This window comes from Dipodomys merriami, unplaced genomic scaffold (genome assembly GCF_024711535.1).
Source record: "Dipodomys merriami isolate MVZ:Mamm:240054 unplaced genomic scaffold, mDipMer1.0.p SCAF_56, whole genome shotgun sequence".
In the NCBI taxonomy this organism is placed as follows: Eukaryota; Metazoa; Chordata; class Mammalia; order Rodentia; family Heteromyidae; genus Dipodomys; species Dipodomys merriami.
In genome coordinates, this window is record NW_027206135.1 from 2,290,655 (window position 1) to 2,310,622 (window position 19,968).

General features: G+C 37.3%; 1 protein-coding gene and 1 non-coding gene across 3 annotated transcripts; both read left to right on the forward strand.

Moving 5' to 3' along the window:
- The first annotated feature begins 1,421 nt into the window (after positions 1-1,421).
- On the forward strand, positions 1,422-18,742 carry LOC138812163 (cytoskeleton-associated protein 2-like). Of its 2 annotated transcripts, none has more exons than XM_070000117.1 (9): positions 1,422-1,576; positions 3,160-3,241; positions 5,684-5,762; positions 5,878-6,749; positions 7,388-7,589; positions 9,453-9,623; positions 12,177-12,246; positions 16,186-16,441; positions 17,289-18,742. In XM_070000117.1, the coding sequence occupies exons 1-9, from the start codon at positions 1,507-1,509 to the stop codon at positions 17,551-17,553; spliced, it is 2,067 nt and encodes a 688-aa protein (XP_069856218.1). In that variant the 5' UTR covers positions 1,422-1,506; the 3' UTR covers positions 17,554-18,742. The 2 variants fall into 2 exon arrangements, with proteins under 2 accessions (XP_069856218.1, XP_069856219.1); XM_070000118.1 differs by lacking the exon at positions 1,422-1,576 and adding an exon at positions 1,955-2,070.
- Positions 5,522-5,599, forward strand: LOC138812265 (small Cajal body-specific RNA 18). Its single transcript, XR_011367582.1, has one exon. It is a non-coding gene; the product is annotated as a small Cajal body-specific RNA 18 (non-coding RNA).
- Positions 18,743-19,968: the final 1,226 nt, after the last annotated feature.

The window sequence follows — 19,968 nt, forward strand, 5'->3', positions numbered from 1 at the left end:
ATGGGTCTAAGTATTCCACTCTTTCTCTTCTGCCAATAAGAGAAACGTCTCCCCCACCCCCTTAAGTTCTACAGGGCTGGCACTAAGGCAAAGAGACTGAGGCATGATTATTTGCTGCTTCTCCCAATGTTGGCAATGTTATACTAAAAATTGTTTCATCAAATAAAAAGGAACCCTCCCCCAAAGATCCCCAAACCAGTTCTTATTAACAAGCTCTCTTTAGAAACCTCCTGTAATCCCAGCTATTCATGAGGCTGAGACAGTTTGAAGCCAGCCTGAGCAGAGAAGTCCTCCAAACTCCAGTTCTAATTAATCAGCAAAAAAGCTAAGCTAGAGGCATGACTCAAGTGGTAGAGCACCAGCCTTGAGTGGAAAAAGCCAAGTGAGAGTATAAGCACAAGTCCATGATTTCAAGCCCAGGTACTGTCTGGGGAGGAAAAAAAAGTAGAAAAAGTGAGAAAAACTGGCTGCAATGAGTGCTAAAAAATTTTTCCTGCCTCACTCCCACATTTCAAACCAGATGGGAGGGAGGTCCAATGCAGCCTAACTGTAAATTCCAAGCTTCAGACCAGAAAGACATATTCTCCACACCTGCCCCTAAAACCTCCTGGCTCTGAATTATGTAATTACATATTGTGGACTAGATATTCGTATGGGTTTTAGTTAGCTAGGTGATATCTTTGGATAAATAGGACTGAATGATTGTGGTAGCACACACTTAAATGTATAAACACACAAAATACCTAATAAGCATTTCATCGTCCCAGAAGAATGAAAGGCAACCTTGTGGGGAGGAAGAGCTATCCTCATTTTATTCCCTTCTCTTCTCTGTGTTTGCATCTGATACTTATGTAGCTTAAAGGCATGGGAAGGGCCAAATATGGTGGTGCACACCTGTAATCTCAGTGCTGTATAAGCCAGAGTGTGAGGCCAGCCCAAGATAGAGCAAGATCCTTTCGGGAGAAAGAGGTAGGGTAACACATTAGAAAGTAGGTTTCAATTTCAGTGCAAACTTGGACATACAAGCTGGTGGCCTCTCAAGCCTACTGAGATGAGGTTGGCGACAGGTTTCAGAGTTAAGTAGCTCACAATCCAGTGATATTTGCGAATTAGGTGTTCTTGTCGCGGGAATCCAGCGCTCTCTGCTCTTCAATGCTGTTTATTCAGATCAACCCAAATGCCAAGACGGCGGGGAGCTTTATCAAGCCCCGCCTCTGTCGCGCGTGGAGGGTAAACAGCATTCTTTTCCCAAGAGTTTGAAACCTGCAGACACAGCCCTAACTGAAACCCCGCAGGCTCCGGCCCCGCCCCTCCCAACTGCAGAGCAAGCCCGCCCCTCGGCTCCCATTGGCGCGTTTAATTCACGCCGGCACCAATGGGCGGTGGTGGCGGCTCTGTCAAAGGGCAGAGCCCGCGGCCAGTGCAGAGTGAGGCTGCGGCGGCCGGACGTGGCGCGTGGGAAGCGCTTCGGGTCGAGGGCGACGCTTCCGTGGACTTCAGGCTGCAATGACTACCCCGACGGTACCCCGGAACCTGCAGCTGCCCGCTACTCAGAGAGCCCAGTCTGCGTTCCGCGGTGAGCAGCGGGGGCCGGCGGGGTGAGGGAACGCGGCCTTCAGTCGGCTGACGCCCCCTCCCTCGCCCCCTCCACCTCCGTCACCTCGCCCCCGTCCCCCCCCGTCCCGCGTTCCTGACACGTGCGGCGCGGCGTGTGCGAACCACGGGGCGCGGTGGTGATGGTGGTGTGCGGGTTCAGTGACTGCTGTAGCGCCGCCGCGGAGACGGGTCTACTGAGAAAGGGGATCCGTTTACCGAAGGCGTTTGCGTGGCTCCCGCCCGCCAGCCCCGTTGTGTGGGCCGGGGTCCGCGGAGGCGGGGCTGCGAGCGCCCAGACCCACTGCGCCTGCGCAGAGCCCCGAGGCCGCCGGGTTCCCCCGTGAATTTCAGGCGGCCAGAAGGGCGCGGCGGGGCAGGGGGCGTTGCCTAATCGGACGTTTTCAGTGGGGAAAAAAATATTTTTGTCTTGACTTTCTGAAAACCTATAACCAGATGGTTTACAGCCGTACTAAGGTTGTTCTTTACCTGAAAAACAAAGATTCTCACTGTTCGTGTAATAACATTACACTAATTATATTAGCATACTCCCCAACGGGGGAGGGGGGTACTGGCCCTCTAATAAACCTTATAATAATCCTTCTCCTGTGCCTGCCTCCGCGTGGTCCCCAGGGATGGCCCAGAAGGATCCTAACACTAACCCAACCCAGTTAGAACTAAACGAGTAGTATCTAATCTCTACCATTGATTTCCTTAAAATCTTGGCGTCCCCTAGTCGTATGTTGAAATGATGTTCTCCAGATTTTTCACATGCAATGGATAGTGTGATTCTTTATGTGTTTGTGACAGGACCAGGGCTTGAACTCTGCATCCCTCTCCCTCTCCTCCTATATCATCCCACCTCCTGCCCTTTCTCTCTCTCTCTCTCTCTCTCTCTCTCTCTTTCTTTCTTTCTTTCTTTCTTTCTTTCTTTCTTTCTTTCTCTCTCTCGTTTTCTCTTTCTCTCGTTTTCTCTTTCTCTCTTTCTTTCTCTTTCACACACACACACAATTTTTCATCCAGTGGCTCCTCTCTTAAATTTGAGCCAGGCATCCAGTTCCTTTTTGCTGATTAACTGGAAATAACAATTACATGGATTTGTTTGCCAGTGAAGGCTCCCAGCTAGTTTCTGAGGGTTGGGCCTCCTTTCTTTTCTTTTCTTTTTTTTTTTTTTTTTTTGTTGTCATGGTGTTTGAATTCTGGGCATAGGCACTATCCCTGCACGCTTCAGCTCAAGGCCACTGCTCTACCACTTGAGCCATAGCGGCACTTCCAGTTTTCTAGTAGTTTATTGGAGATAAGAGTCTCATGGACTTTTCCTGTCCAGGCTGGCTCTGAACTGTGATCCTCAGATCTCAGCCTCCTGAGTAGCTAGGATTACAGGTGTGAGCCACTGGGGGCCTGGCCTATTATGGGATGATTTCTCAAAGGCAATATTGAACTGGAAAAATTCCTATTCTATAGAAGAAGAAAAATTTTGAAGTGAAATCGTTTAGTCAGCCACGTTTATTTGCTATCATTTGATGTTTTAACTAATGTTAACTTCTTGTTCTTTCCTTTTATTAGAGCAAAGAAGACAAAAACTTGCAGAACATTTGTTAAGACGGAAAACAATGTTTTCATACAAACAGGAAAATAAGACATCCAGGTAAGGTCAAGTTAATTCAGTCCAGGAAGATTATATTTGAGCAGGGCACAGATGGTTCATGCCTATAATCTTAGCTATGCAGAAGGCTGAAATCTGATAATCAAGGTTCAAAGCCGGCCCAGGCAGCAAAGTCCATGTGATTCCTACCTCCAATTAACTAGCAAAAAACTAAAGTAGAATTGTGGCTCAAATGAGAGAGAGTGCCAGTCTTGAACAAAAAAGCTGAGAGGCAGCACCCAAACCCTGAGTTCATTCATACACACACACACACACACACACACACAATTAGAGCTCTCCAATAAAAACAATGCATTCTACATCTGTAGTTGTCAAATTTTTCTGTTACTGCATTTAAGAAGTTTTTAAAAGATAAAAATAAATTTTTACAACATTTTATTTAACACAGTTGTATTCCTGATGTTGATATGTGAAATGAAAAGGTAATAAGAAAGGCTGAGATGTAGCTCAGTGGTAGCCTGTTTGCCTATCTTGGGAAAGCTCTGGGTTTAATCTTCAGCAACATATACACATATACACAGATTTAAGATACTTTACATCTTTTTTGGTGCAAAGTCTTCCAAATCTGGTATATCATACTTTCAGCATATCATTTTGGGCTACTTATATATGTTAGTAGCTACTTTCTCAAATGATCATAATTTCTATGCAAATTCACACCCTTTAGAGAATTAATTTTGATGGAATATGTGTATATATGCTGAGATCTTGTAGTGTAAGCTATATAGTACAGGTCAACTTCTTTTTAGAAACTTGAAATCCTTCTGCTTCTAGTACTGAGATAATGTATACTACTACACCCTGCTAAAAGTCACTCTTTCTAGAATTTATTAAGGCATTTGGTTTAGTTTGGTTTGGTTTGGTTTGGGAGGTTATTTTTGGTACTATGGATTGAACCAGAACCTCCTGTATGCCAACTACACATACTGACCTATACTCCCAGAATCTTATCAGGGCTTTTACTCAGTGTACGAAGTGAGTTTTTATTTAGAGAGGGCAGGTGGCCCTCCCAGATACTTTAAGAGATTTGGAGGCTATTATTAGTTTTGTTTTTTATTTTTATTTTTTTTGTTCAGCTTTCTATAGAAATATTTTTGTATTATTTTATTACCTGGCTATGGGAAAAACACAAATATCACAAAAGTATATGAAGTGGAAAGTCAGAAGTTCCCTTGACTCTGGATTTTGCCACTGAACACATTGTTTCAGTTTCTTTTGCATCCTTAGAGTGGTCAGCAATTATTATTTAAAATGTTCTATGAATTTAAAATGACTTACGGAATTGTAACACTCCTGTATAACTCCTTAATAATAACAATAAAGTTATAGTAAATAAAACTATGATCAAAACTCCCATTTTCTCCATTTGTCCAGAACTTTGAATAAAAATGGTGAATGCTTTAATACTTTTCCAGAAAAAAAAAGTCTAATACAAGCCATGACAAAATCTTGCCCTTTCTCCAGTCTTACTGAGCAAATAAAATGTGAAAGGCAATATAAATAACATTAATGAAATGCATAAAAATTATATTCCTTCAAAATCTTTTAATAAATTAATATAACTATAGTAATTGAAACATATTTTGAGGATAATAGTCACATTCTAGTTGTTACCAATGAAAAGTTTTGATAAAAGTAACATTTCATCAATTATAATGTATAATTTTTTTCTTCACATTTTAACATAATTGCTGAACTTGGGACTCTGATTTAGAATCGATGGCTTGTCTAATTGATATTTTCCCCTCATAATTTAACACAAAATTATTATACTCACCTGTTAAAAGATCATCATGGCCTGTAGCTGCAAAAAGGAGTTTAGGATAACATAATCTATGGGAGGTGGTATTAAGACTTAAGAGAATGTGTTTAATTTTCTCAGCCATCTTGTTTGTACTACTAAATTACACTAATATTTAAAGCTCTAAATCTCAAGTCCTACTACATTTGCTTACCATGCACTCTGCCTTGAGTTGATCCTTAGCCTAACATAGACAAACATACACAAATTTAAAGGTTTAAAAACTGAATACAGAAAGCTTAGAAGGGAAGAATGCTCCCAGTCTCTGTTGCAGACCTGGGTGAACCTGCAGTATTTTCTTTCTGTGATCAGGCTCCATGTGGACTATGCTGCTTGCCTGACTCTAAGAGGATTATAACAATGAACTGAGGCCAGGGGAACATGAGGAAGGAGGGACAAAAAGCAAGTCTAGGCTGGAGGGAGGTTTAGAGAGGCCCTGGTACTGTAACTGTGGTCCCTGACTGCTGCTGATGACATGACCACTGAACTGAGTTCTAGAAACTGACATGTTGGAGAGTACTGAGAACAGAGTGAAGCCAGGTGAAATAAAGGAAATTAGTTGTTATACATCCCCTCCTAACCTTCTTAGTACAGGACCAATGTATTTTTAATTCATTTTTTAGTTCTACAGGTCAGAGAGTGATGACACCTGAGGACCGCATTCAAGAAGAAACAAAAGTTCTGAAACTTAAAGCAAGAATGGTAAGATAGGGACATTGTACTCATTAACTTGCACTTTCTCCTCTTTCCCTTTCATATATTCTTTCTGAAAGAAATGAGTTCTCAAATATTGATTTGTATTAAATGATTCTCTTAGGATGACAAAGAAAATATCAAAAGAATTACAGAGGACAAACATAACCCAGTGGAAAAACATTGTGTTGCTCTAAAACCACCCAATGAATTAACAAATTCAACTACAACAATTGAAACACATAATTTTGAGGATGATAATCAAAAGTTGTTACCAATTAAAGATAATTCCCTAAGTCAAACTATGACATTAAGCCAAGCATTTCACTTTAAACACAGTAATAAAAACAGACAAGTGGCTGCAGACAAACCAAAGCAAGATGCTAACATGCCCAAGAAACCTGTACTTGGATGTTATCGTGGCCAAATTGTTCAGTCTAAGATTAATTCATTTAGAAAACCTCTTCAAGTCAAAGATGAGAGTTCTGCAACAACAAAGAAACTTTCATCCACTTTCTCTAGAGCCACAAGGCCTGAACCTGTAAACACCAGCAATGTAACAGTGAGAAGTGATAAAGTCTCCAATAAGACTACTACCACTCAATCTCTGAACACTAAATCTGTGAGCACTACATCTCTGAATACACAACTTGTGCGACCTCTTATTAGAAGTCTCCAAAGTCACACCCAGGACAGTGTGAAACAAGGCATCAGCAGAACCTCTACCAGTGTTACAATTCAAAAAGGGCCTCCTAAAAAAGAATCACTACAGTCAAAACCAGTTCTATCTTCTGTAAAAACAGGCTCTTCTCAGGACATAAAAAGAAGTAAGGCACTAACAAGAAACACAGCATCAGAAAATGTAGCCAGACCTGCTCCATCTTTCAATACCAAGCTAATAGAAAAGTCAAAAACCATTGACCAGCGCAGGCGTACTCTAGCAAAGGCAACTGTTGATAGATCAGCTCTGCCCAAAGAAACTGCAGAAGAAAGAAAGTGAGTACATGGAATTTGTTTCATTTTTAGGGGGGCTTAAGTTTTAATTAAGTACCATTTGTGGATATGGCATGTATTTTCCTTGAATGCATTAGATTTTTTTTTTTTTTTTTTTTTTTGGTCAGTCGAGGGGCCTGAACTCTGGGCCTGGGCACTGCTCCTCAGCTCTTCAGCTGTAGACTAGCGCTCTACCACTTGAGCCTCAGCCCCACTTCTGGCTTTTTCTGCTTATGTGGTACTGAGGAATCGAACCCAGGGCCTCATGCATGCAAGGCAAGCACTGTACCACTGAGCCACTTTCCCAGCCCCTGCATTAGGTTCTTTAATGCGTTCTTTTCTGACATAAACAAGTCATATGTATGTCCTGGGACAATATGGCTTGAAAATGACTATGCTTCATGTAGTTGAGTAGTTGCTTCAGTAATCTGTTTAAACTGTTTAATAATAATTAGGAAATATAATTTGCCCATTTAAAAATGCATTCTTGGAACCCTTGAACATATGATTGATCTTGCTAAGTATATGATTACTAGTTTAGAGCTATTTATGAGATTCAAATTATTTTAAACTTTCTCAATTTGGTAGTTTTAACATCAATATCAAAGTAATTAATGCTTATCTACTGCTTCTGACTGTAGAGCTCGTCTGAGTGAGTGGAGAGCCAGCAAAGGAAAAGTGCTGAAAAGGCCTCCTAACTCAATTACCAAGCTTGAGCCTGAAGGACAAAAGGAAAAACTAGTTGGATCTTTTTGGACTACAATGGCAGAAGAAGATGAACAGAGATTATTTACTGAAAAAGTAAACAAAACATTTTCTGAATGCTTGAACCTGATTAATAAGGTAGAGTTTTTATTTTATAATTGTATAGCCAATTTATGGTCTTACAAATTATCTTCATAAACATATTGTCTTGTCAAATTACATTGTCATGGTTTTAGCCAATTAATATCATTGATATGTTGATTTAATATTGCTGCGTTATCAGCCTTTAGTTTGTTTTGCACTATTTCCATAAATAGCAAAAGGTTAATAGGGTTTATTTCTCTAAGATATTAATGTCCAGTAAACTGGAGTAACATTTCCTTTCTCTTCAAATATTTCTGTTTCTTGCATTTGTTAAACATATTCACAAGTTATTTTCTATACTCAAATATTTTGCTAAAGTCTAGCAACAAGTTTTTATTAAAAAATCATTATTATTCCTAGCTACTCAGGATGCTAAGATCTTATAATTGAGATTTGAAACCAGCCCAGACAGAAAAGTCTGTGAGACTCTTACTTACAGTTAAAGAGCAAAAAGCCAGAAATGGAGATGTGGATATGTGGCACAAGAGATAGAGTGCCAGCCCTGAATGAAAAAGCCAAGCCAGAGCAACAGTCCCTGAATTCAAGCCCCAGCACTGGTACACAAAAAAATTTAGCTAAGTATTTATAGCTCTAACTAGCCTATAATCCTAGTTACCTAACATCTGGAAGTTTGCAGTTCAAAGCCAGTCCTGGAAGAAAAGTCTAGACTCCCTCTCTAAAATGACCAGAAAAAAGCCAGGCTGAAGATGTAAGAGTGGTAGAGAGCCAGCTGAGCAAGTAAGCTAAGTGTGTGTGAGGCCCTGAGTTCAAATCCTCAAAACTATCCCTTATCTGAAAAAAAAAAATTACTACATGAATCATTAGCACAGATTCAAGTCCCCAAAAATATTCTCAAACAAAATCCCATTAATTTAAACCAATATTATTCTTGGTCTTGAATTTATGACTGAATTTTATTATTTAGACACAAATCCTCTGTATTGTCAACTCCAGAATATTTTATTTTATTTTTTGTTTACTCTTTAATCTTGTTTCGGATACCCACAATGTCTAAGGTCCAAAGCAAGACTAAGTAGGATATGATTTCAAATCTTACTCTACTCTTTAGGATCATCTTTTACTCTTGTGTGCTTCAGAGCACTAATGAAAGTTATAGGCAAGAAAACCCTGATTGTATTTTTATTTTTATCTAGTTAAGCTTTTTTGTTTTTATAAATTGGAACTTGTAAGCTGGACACCGGTGGCTCATAGCTGCAATCCTAGCTATTCAGGAGGCTGAGATCTGAGGGTCGCAGTTCAAAGCCAGCCCAGGCACAAAAGTCTGTGAGACTCTTAATAAACTACCAGAAAACCAGAAGTGGCACTGTGGTTCAAGTGGTAAAGTGCTAGCCCTGAGCTGAAGAGCTGAGGGACAGCACCCAGGCCCAGAGTTCAAGCCCCATGACTGACAAAAAAAAAAAGGAACTTGTCTATATTGATCTTTAACTGTGTATAACTCTTTCATAAACCACTACAGATTCACTTTAACAAAATAGTAAAACCTAATAAAGACAGTTAAATGGGGAAACTTTTAGGCTATTCTCACTCACAAACATTTAATAGTTACCAAACAGAATCCCACAATCAATACAAAGATTGAAACTAAGAAAAGTGTTAGTTAATTTTTATTAACATGTATCTCAACTAATACTTCAGTTTTGCTGCCACATTCTTGTGTGTATGCTTCTTTTTAGTTATCAAGAATAAGTTTGGAGTTAGAAGGATTATAGTGAATGTTTTTATGAATAATTTCCTAATGACTTTCTGTCTTTTGTCACTCTTTGATACTGCTTATAGCACCACTATTGATTGTTCTTATTTAGAACATACTACATACTTTACTTCTTGCTATTTTAGGGATATCCGAAAGAAGAAATAATGGTCACACTGAATGACCTGATTAAAAATATTCCAGATGCCAAGACACTTGTTAAATATTGGATATGTCTTGTACGTATTGAACCAATCACAAGTCCTATTGAAAATATTATCTCAATTTATGAGAAGGCCATTCTGGCAGGGGCTCAGGTGAGATCGAAATTTATTGACCTTTATTTTTACAGTATAAACAATTCAGAATTATTTTATAGCATATATCCCTTGACAATATTGTGGTCAGGTACTTATTTAGTAGTAATGGATGTTAAAGGCCTTATGGAAGCCAAGTGTATAGTTCAGTAGTAGAGCCTGGAGGCTCTGGGTTCAATCTCTAGCACCAAAAATAAATGAAAGCCATAGAATTGCATTATACATATTGTGTTTTAGTCTTCTACATTTTTCACTTATTTACTAGAAATATTCAAACCTTACAAAACAGATATAAGTGGAAATGTCAATTTAATAAATTTTCTATGATAGGTATTTTAGTAATAAAAACATCATTTTATTCATTGTCCAGCTGAAAAATTTACTGGGAGACTGAATTTTAAATAAACTAACTTTCAAAATGTTACTAAGCCCTAATGGCTATAGAGAAAAGTAGGAATATGTGTAAATAAAACCTTATTTATACACTATACAAGTTGATCTTGCTCAAACAAAAAGAAAAGATGATAAACTATTGTATCTACCACTATTGCCACCATGATGGTTGAATACCATTCCTTTTACCTCTTTTATGCTGCTGATAAACAAAGCTCTGTGTATAGAATATGTCATTTCGAAAGAGTTTTTTGTTTGGTTGGGATTTGGTTTTGTTGTATGGATAAATGTTACTAAAATGTGTTTTCTTTAGAACAAATAGCTAAGAAATGCACTATTAAAAATTGCTTACATAGATCATTTTAATTACCCCTTTGTAGGTTTTCTTTAGAAAGATCTATTAATTTTAGTCCCCCCAAAGCCCTGCAAATGTTATTTGACCTTTTACCTAAATAAAAAATCAAATATTAGCATGCACAAGTTCCTAGGTTTAATCCTCAGCATTGGGGGAGTGGAGAGATTTAGCAGGTAGTGTCTGGATGGCAACCATGTAAAACTCTTCCCTGAAGTTTAGTGATATAGACTTTAGTTGGCAGGGGATGTTAGGGCCTTACTATATTAAGAACGACAGTACTTAAAGCACTTTATAGCAAGGATATAAAACTGGAGCTAAGATTCATAGAAAGCAGTAAAGAGAATGTGATACCAGAGCAGAAACTGGAAAACAAGAATTAAAAGTATCCAAGAAAATTGAAAGCAAGACTGAGTTCTGGAACTAAAATTATGAAACAAAACTTCTGTTTTATATAATATTCTTGACTATTGTAGTAAGCGAAATAGCTCAAAGAAAACAGTGTCTATGATATCTAGAAAATAATAGACTTAAATGAAACATGTTGGAATAACCAGTCTTAAGCTATTCAGAGATGTTTTTAATGATATGTGAATAAAATATAACCAGAACTTAATATAAGCTCATTAGTTGCCAATCTTAATATAGCAGAATATGATGGTGCATGTTTATAATCCTAACTATTCAGGAGATAGAGAAGAAAGGAACATCAAAATTAGAAGCCAGCTCAGGCAAAAGTTCGTAGTACCTCACCTCAGTATGGTGATACATGTCTATAATCCCAACTATTTGGGCAACATAGGTGGTAGGGTCTTGATCAAAGGTCAACCCAGGCAAAAGCATAATACCTAATCTGAAAACATAAATAAGTAAAGCAAAAAAGCATTGGTGATATAGCTCAAGTGATAGAGAGCTTCGTTAGTAAACCTGAAATCCTGTTTAATTTCTTGTATCATCCAAAATAGAATCAGCTCTTGAAAAGGTAATAATGATGTTAATTTGTTATCTTCTCATTATTTTAGCTCATATTAAGCAAGCAGCAGTAATCAACCAAAACTTAAAAATTGAGGGAGATTATCTTAAATATGAAATTCCGATTGTTTAAGTTTGCTTTTTATCCCATAAGTTGGAAAAATAAACAAGTTTTCCAAGTAGTAATAAGTGCTTTAGGTCAAAGGAACCACTGCCTCGAACCAAGTATGATGGTACATGTCTATAATCCCAGTTGAGGCAAGAGTATTTCTAGTCAGAGGCCAGCCTGAGTTACATAACAAGAGCCTGTCTCAAAAAATAAAACCCAGTGTCTTATTTTAAAATATAAAATTTTAAACCTAGTGTAGTGGCTTGTGCCTGTAATCCTAGGCACTCAGGAGGCTGAGATTGGGATGATTGTGGTTTGAGGCCAGCCTGGACAAAAAAAGCTTGGAAGGCCCTCTCTCAACCAAAATAAATGTTGGATATGTTAGCATATACCCAACTACATTGGAAGCTTAAAAGTAATGAAGATTGAGGTCCTACAGGACTAGAGCAAAAGTAAGATCCTATTTGAAAAATAACAAATGCAAAAAGGGCTAGGAGCATGGTTTGAGTGATAGAGTGCATACCTAACAAGCACAGGCATTGATTTCAAATCCCAGTACTACTATAAAGAAAAAGTATATACAAAACACACACACACACACACACACACAAACAAACATGTATACATATGTGAAGTTTTAATCACTAGCCTAATATTTTCTACTTACATAACCTATTTTCTAAGAATATAAAATATAAATCTCCTTTCTTCATCAAAATACATTAAGCCTATCGAAGAGATGCGACATGAAATTATAAATATCTTAACAATGAAGAGTCAAGAAAAAGTTAATTTTGGTAAGTTTTTATTTTGTTTCTTTCAACTTAATTATGATTATAGTAAATTTATTTATTGAGTTAGTTTTTCTTTTATCTATTTTATTTAACTTTAAAAATATCAAGAGTATGAGGTAAAATGGATTTTTGTATTATAAAGATATTTTAGCTGGAGTCTGTGGCTCAAGTGGTAAAGTACTAGGCCTACCAAGTACAGGGCCCTGAGATTGATCCCTAGTACTGCCAAAAAAATAAATAAGAATGAATTTTTATTGAGGAAATAAGATCCACATTTATCAACTATGTACAAAACATTACTTACTTCTTTGTGCCTTTGGTATGGGGCAGTTTAACCAGGCACTGGTGGCTCACGCCTGCAATCCCAGCTACTCAGGAGGCTGAGCAGCTGTGAGGATCACGGCTCAAAGCCAGCCCAGGCGGGAGAGTCTGTGAGACTCTTAGCTCCAATAAGTTGCTTTGAAAAAGCTGAAGGTAAGTCTGTGTCTCAAGTGGTATAATGCTAGCCTTGAGCATAAGAAACTTAGGGACAGCACCCAGGCAGGCCCTGAGTTGAAGCCCCAGGACTGGCACAAAAAAAGAAGTAGACATTTTAGAGCAGGTAATATAACTGAATGGTAGAGCCCTTGCTTAGCATCTTCAAGGGCATCAATTTAATTGCCAGTGCTGCAAAACAAAAAAATAAAGGTAGTTTTATTAGGCAATATCAGAAGACTTTTCCTTACTGAATTCTACACTGAAAAGGCTCTAAAAAATTCCAGCATTTAACCATTTATCTGGAAAATGGGGATTGTCAGAACAGTTGTTGATGTATGAAATAATTGTATAAAGCTAGTATCTGATATATTGCAATTTCATTAAATTTTAGGCAGGAATATTAATTAGCTTACTAGGAGAAGAAATCACTATATAGAATGCCAGCTAATTATTATCCTTTGTTTGGAAAAATTGTTTCAGACTATTTTTGGTAACACCATTATTCAGTCAGCAAATATTTGAGTGCATTTCTATGCTATCTTGAGGGCAACTGGTCATTTTGTCTGATTGAACAAGTTCAAACAGTTAAACTAGTTTTGCATTTTTTCTTTGTAAGACAGGGTCTTACTGTGTTTCCCAGGCTGTTCAAAAACTCTTGGTATGAAGTGATTTTCCTGCCTCAGCCTCGAGTAGTTGGGTCTATAGCTGTTCACAATTGCACTTGACTTTTTAAGGCTAGTGATATATGCTGCCAAGTTGCTTTCCATAGCAGTACCTGTATTTTAAGTACACAAAACCAATTGAAACTTGAGAGATCTAGGTCAAGGGCTAACCTTCAAAGAAAGTCAGAAACTATACCAAAATTTTAGATTTTAGTACATAAGTTTTTGCTTACATTTAAGATCCCCTCCCCACCCCCTACTCCACCACCCCCGAACTCTGGGCCTAGGCGCTGTCCCTCAGCTCTTCAGCTCAAGGCTAACACTCTTCCACTTGAGCCACAGCGTCACTTCTGGCTTTTTCTCTTTATGTGATGCTGACGAATTGAACCCAGGGCCTCATGCAGGCAAGCACTCTACCACTGAGCCACCTTCCCAGCCCCTAAGATTTTTTTTTGAAGTGTATAAACCATCATTGGGTTAACGTGCTAATGATATTAACATAATGCTGTATTCCAGGAGATGGTACTTATATTGGCAATATAATTAGTTCAACAGAGAATACTTCAATTTATGAAGCCTGTTAATATGGCCTAGAAGAAGATAGGGGCTATGATTTAATATTAAGAATAAATAATGAAGTACTTGAGAAGAAGTAGTATAAAGAAAACCCAGGAAAGACAACTAGTACAAACAAAATCTAGTCTTGTCTCAGTCTTCCAGCAAAATGGAAAGCAACTTACCTGAAAAATAGAATCTTCTTCCTTATAATTTTCACTGGCTCTAGAGATATGTAGAAGGATAAAAATGGTATCTAAATCTGATTCAGTTTCTCTTTTTTTCTTAAGAGAATAATACTAGTTAATATTTTCTAGAAAGCAGATTGTCTATTAGTCTTCAGATGAAAAAAAAGTATATTCTCACATTTCTGAACTATACTGGCTCAAGTGATAGATCTCCTGCCATGAAATATATAAGACCCAAATACAAAATCACTTTTACAAATCAAAGCTAATTGTAAACAACAAGAGAGCATAAGTGGGAAATATAAAACAAGTAAAAATAAACACAAACAGTTTGGATGTCTTGCAGAGATACTTCAAATCCACATATTCAAAGTTGAACACATCTCTCTCTTTTTTTTTTTTATTTTGCCGGTCCTAGGGCTTGAACTCAGGGCTCTATCTCTAAGCCTCTCTGTGTTCAAGGCTAGTGTTCTACCACTTGAGCCATAGTGCCACTGCTGGCTTTTTATGAGTAGTTTATTGGAGATAAGAGTCTCACAGACTTTCCTGCCCAGGCTGGCTTTGAACCACAGTCCCTGACTACAACTTCTTTTCTTGTCCTGGCTCACCTCCATATTCCTTAATTTCATTTATTTTTCTAGAAGGATTTATACTATCGTTACCCTCCATATCTATTTTCTACTTTTTCTAATTTCATACTTACCCTCTAGACCTCAGTTCCTGAAAGAAACTTTCCCGGCTACTTGTCATTGTATACTTTCCCCTCACCTCACCCAACCTACACCTGCTTTATACTCATTGTTTTTTCCTGTGCCATCATTGATGTACTCCATTACTTGTTCATCTTCTAAACTGTAAACTCTGGACAAAGACACTAATCTTCCTTACCATTGGAACCTCAGTGCTGATCCAATGCCTGGTATATATCAAACACAAGTATTTGCTGAATTAATGGACCTATATTTTCTCTTTTCTTACTTCAACTTCTACTCACTAAATGTGTAACTAAAACATCTCTTATTAAAAACTTAGAATGATTTTACTAATAACTAGATTCAGTGGTCTTTTCAAAATAATGAGATTTGCTGTCTCAAGAATTTCAAATTTAACATGTTTTATTTTGAACTTTGTCTTTTCTTACTGTTTCCCCCTTTTTTATCATCCTTTTGTCAGAAGAAGGGAGAAAGAGACGGAGGGAGGGAGGGAGATAATAGAAAGAATGGGAAAGGAGGAAAGGTAAGCCCTCTTCTGGCATTAATGATTCCTACTCAAGAAATTTTAGAAGGGTACCACTCATACTCGTGCATACCCATTCAGACATAGATGTGCATCCGTGAGTCAAATATTTCTCACATTGGGCCTTCCTATCCTAACCTCTAATAACTTGCTTATTCTATTGTAACAGCTACATCTTCTTGCCATCATGTATTACTCCTTGTTGTTCTGGACAGTTCTGTGTATCAACCAAATTTTATTGTATATTTACAATGCATTTTTTGCCAAATTTTTTACATATAGAGTTCATCATAGTCTTTTTACATATAGAGTTCATTATAGTCTAATTCCTATCTACCTATCTGAACTCTTCACCACCTCTCCACATTTCCATCTTGTTCCTTACCCTATATTCTAAATATATTGGCTTATTACTATCTTGATAGATAAATTTATTTCATGTTTCATTACAAGATTATCTTCCTTGGGTTTGTCAGATGCTCATTTTTCAAGACCCAGTCAAAGTTTTTCCTAACCATTTCCTTATACCATAAGCAGTTGGTTTCTTTTTATAGGTTCCAATAACTCTTTGGTTTTACTTCATTTATAAATACTTCATTCATATAAATTGTTTTAAATTGTGTCTCTTTCATGAAATGAAACCTTAAGGATAGGGACGACTTAAGTCTTACATTTGTCTTATGATCTCTATACATAGAAGATAGTAAATATTTGTTAGCTGTTAGCAGTATTTATTCAGGAAAAGTAATGTTAAGAGACATAGTGTGGTTCTTTTATTTTGAAAATTTGACCAAAAGCTTAAATCTATGAATGTGTTTCTATAGGAGAAAATACCAAGGAGACTCATGTAACCAATGAACAAATCCAAGAAATCTACATTGAAGATAAAGTGGTTGATCTAGAGCCAGAAAATCCGGAAGGGGAGAATAAGTGTAATAGAGAAATGCTGTGTAAAGATGATGAGAAAGAACAAGACCACAAAACAAAAGATACAACTAATGATTTCAGTACCCCTGAAACAGAAACGGGAGCAAGTTGCTTTATTAAATATAATATATCTACAACACCATACTTGCAAAGGTAAACTTTTAAAACTAGATGTGATTTGATTTGTTTTTATGCTGAAAGATAATTTTTTTATTGTTGTTAATCTGTGCTAGGGAACAAATTCAGGGCCTTAGGCAAGCAAGGGCTTGCTTTAAAATGTGATATATTAAAGTCTTCACAGACTCTTGCTATATCATGGTTCACTTATTGTGGCTTCACTGTATCACAGGTTTAAAACAAAAAAAAAGTAAATTGTAATCCCTACTTATCACAGAAGCTGCAATCAAGAGCCCCCTGCAATAGGTAAAATACCCAAAGTAGCAATAAGTGAACTGTGACATAGTAAGGGATGAGTATCTAATGCTGCTACTTTGAGGATTTTCATCTATCATAGGGGTGGGGGTGGAGGTGGGGGTGGGAAGGGTGCCCTCTAGAATGTCACTTATGCAATAGATGAGGGATCACTTCAGATTGTAATTACTATTTGTTACTATAGGAAAAATTTCAAATAAATGGAATATCGTTGGGAAATTTAACATTTTAAATACTTTATGGCTTTCCTTTTCACTAAATATTGCCATAGTGAAAAAAATTGCAATTCTACTTTAATTTCTATATTATGAATTAATAACAGTTGGTTTTATAGCTGAGGAATTAGAGGATTCTGCATACTCAACCATACTATGTGCTAGTTATAACAATAAATCGAGAGGAAAGCATATGTTCCTCACTTAAAGGAGCATTCAATACCTCTCCCTTTCTCTAAGACAAACAAGCACATACCTTTGACATACAAGTTAAAGTATGATTAATAGCACAGAGGTACAAAGAATCTGTTTATCATGCTTTTGAATTTAGAGAATCATTTTTTGTATTTCAGTATAAAAAAGAAGATGCAACTTGATGAAACAAATTCTGCATTTAAAGATCTAAAGTTTCTAACACCAGTAAGACGTTCCAGACGCCTTCAAGAGAAGACTTCTAAGTTGCCAGATATGTTAAAAGACCATTATCCTTGTGTGTCTTCACTAGAACAGTTATCAGAGTTAGGGGGTGAAACTGATGCTTTTTTATGTCGTCCCAATACAGCATTGTTTCCTATGTTCTCTGAGACCGAAACCACAGATGAGATAAAGCATCCATGAAGAATGAGGGGTTTTGTTCTTCCTGGAGTAGTTTTATTCTAAGTATTCTTTGGTCTGGACTTAATCAACTACCTTTATTCTAGTATTCATAGCAGTGATTTCCTTTATTAATATTCATGTTACAAAGGAATAAAGGAGTTGCCTTTTTGGTGTTGCAAAGCTATCCTATGTTGTCAGTCTCATCAGAGTGAGATTTTCTTTAATATAGCTCCATTTTGCTGTGTTCCTAATGTTTGCTTCTTTATTAAGTATAAGTAATGGTACATTATCAGAAAGTGAGGTATCGAGATAAAATGTATATTTCATATTGTCATGTTTTAACAGCTTGACACACCTGTCTAAATAAAATAGCAACAGCTTTTTTTGCCTATCTTTAATATGGAAGTAAAAAATTGAGGCCTGGAATGGAGCTTAGTGGTAGAGTGCGTACCTACCGAACATGTCTCAGGCTCTGAGTTCAACCCTAACAATAAAAATACCCCCAAAAAGTAACATTAAGACAAAAGGTTTAGTTTATTTTCCTACCAGACTCGCATTTCCTAGACTGTTGTGTCCTTTGAACTGCCTGTGGTTCTTCACTGTCACTTTGTGTCTGTGGGAGTGAGTGTGCATTTGTGATATTGTGCATCTTATAGCAGTGACTGTGCATCTGTGGCAGATTGCATGCATCTGTGACAGTGTGCATCTATGACAGTGTACATCTTATAGCAGTGAGTGTGCATCCATGGCAATGAGTGTGCATGTAGCAGTGAACACTCATCTGTAACAACATGCATCTGGCAGTGAGTGTGCATCTATGGCAGTGAGCAGGCATCTGTGGCCTCGACCTCCATTTTTTCCATCAAAACTGAGGTTTCAAAGAAAAGTTAATTACCCCATTTCTAAGAGAAAGTTACCTGTATAAGAAAGATGAAGTGTCAAAGTCTAGTCCTTTCCTTTGAAGCTTGACTATGTTAATGTCAACATTTTAACCTCTATTTAGCTTCATTTAAAGCTAAATGGATCTGTATTAGAATGGAGTTATTGTAAGAAAACAACCAGTTGTTTTCTTCATAATATAAAAATGTCACTGTTAAATAATGTTTGTTTGAGACATGACTTGTCACAAGTTTTCTGCTAAATACCACCAATAAAATTTGTTTTATAAGGCCTTAATCTAAACTAAAATGATACACGTCTTCTAACAATTCTATAGTTTCAAATAAATGAACTGTAAAGATATTAGTAACTGTAATATGAATCTTTATATTCATTTGTGTAATAACTTTACTACCAATTTATGTTCTAGTGAATAGGATTTTATTCTTAATGTACCCAATATATACTTATACAATAAAAATACCTGTAATGATATTCTAATGTCCTTTGTTTTGTTTCTTGGGTTTTTTGGTGGGTGCTGTGACTTGAACCCAGTGTACTGTGACTTGATCCACTTAGCTACATTCTCAGGTACAATGACACTGATTGCAATGACATTTTATAAGAGCTGGGAATATGGATCAGTGGTAGGCCATTTGTTTAGTGTATAGGAGGCCCTAGATTTGATCCTCAGCACCATAAAAACAGTTGTATAATGCCATTTAAAGTAATGAATTTGAACTTTGCCTTTGAAATGCATTGTAAGATTTTAATTTCTTTTTTGTGTGTGGTGTGAGGTTAAAGGGCTTCATGCCAAGCCTGTGCTCTATCACTGAGTACAATGTCATCCCACACCTTCATCTGAAGTTCAGAGTATTAGACTGATGGTTCTCAACCACAAGCAATTCATGCTACATCATTTCTGCCCTGAACACAGACTGGACACATTTTTGGTAGTCAAGACTGGGGGTAGTTAGTACCACTGGCATCTAGTGGCGAGAGACCAGAATACTGCTAAACATACTGTAATACACAGGACACACACACACACACATACTGTAATACACAGGACACACACACACACACACACACACACAGAGGCATGCACATTGTAATGAAGAATTATATGCCCCTAAATGTCAACAATGCCCAGGCTGAGAAACCTTGAGAGGAAACATTACTGTGTTCTCCTCTCTATTAATGCTATTTAGTGACTTCTCTGTCACCTCCCTCAGTCCAGTGAACTTTGCCTCCTGTTTCAGCAACTGATTTCTGGGCCACAGCATGGACCTTGATAAAATCAAGAACTGTTTCCTTCAGAGATTTTACAATTATTTAGACCTGTAGTTCCTCAAATGCTCTTTTCCCATTGTAACCTTCTAGTTCAGCACCAAGAACAGACTGCTAACTACCTGTGTAATTTAAAATATTCCAGCAATGTGGAGTCAGAAATTCTCTGAAGCAGACAGATATGATTGAAACCTGGAAAAAGTTAGGTCCTTTCAACCTAATATTTGGGGAGCATCTCAGTCTGCTTTTTCTTTTTAAATTTCTTGT

Coding starts and splice junctions, on each gene's coding strand:
- LOC138812163 (XM_070000117.1), top strand. CDS start 1,507: ATGACTACCCCGACGGTACCCCGGAACCTGCAGCTGCCCGCTACTCAG. Junction 5,763..5,877: donor TGAAACTTAAAGCAAGAATG/GTAAGATAGGGA, acceptor TGATTCTCTTAG/GATGACAAAGAAAATATCAA. Junction 12,247..16,185: donor TCAAGAAAAAGTTAATTTTG/GTAAGTTTTTAT, acceptor GTGTTTCTATAG/GAGAAAATACCAAGGAGACT.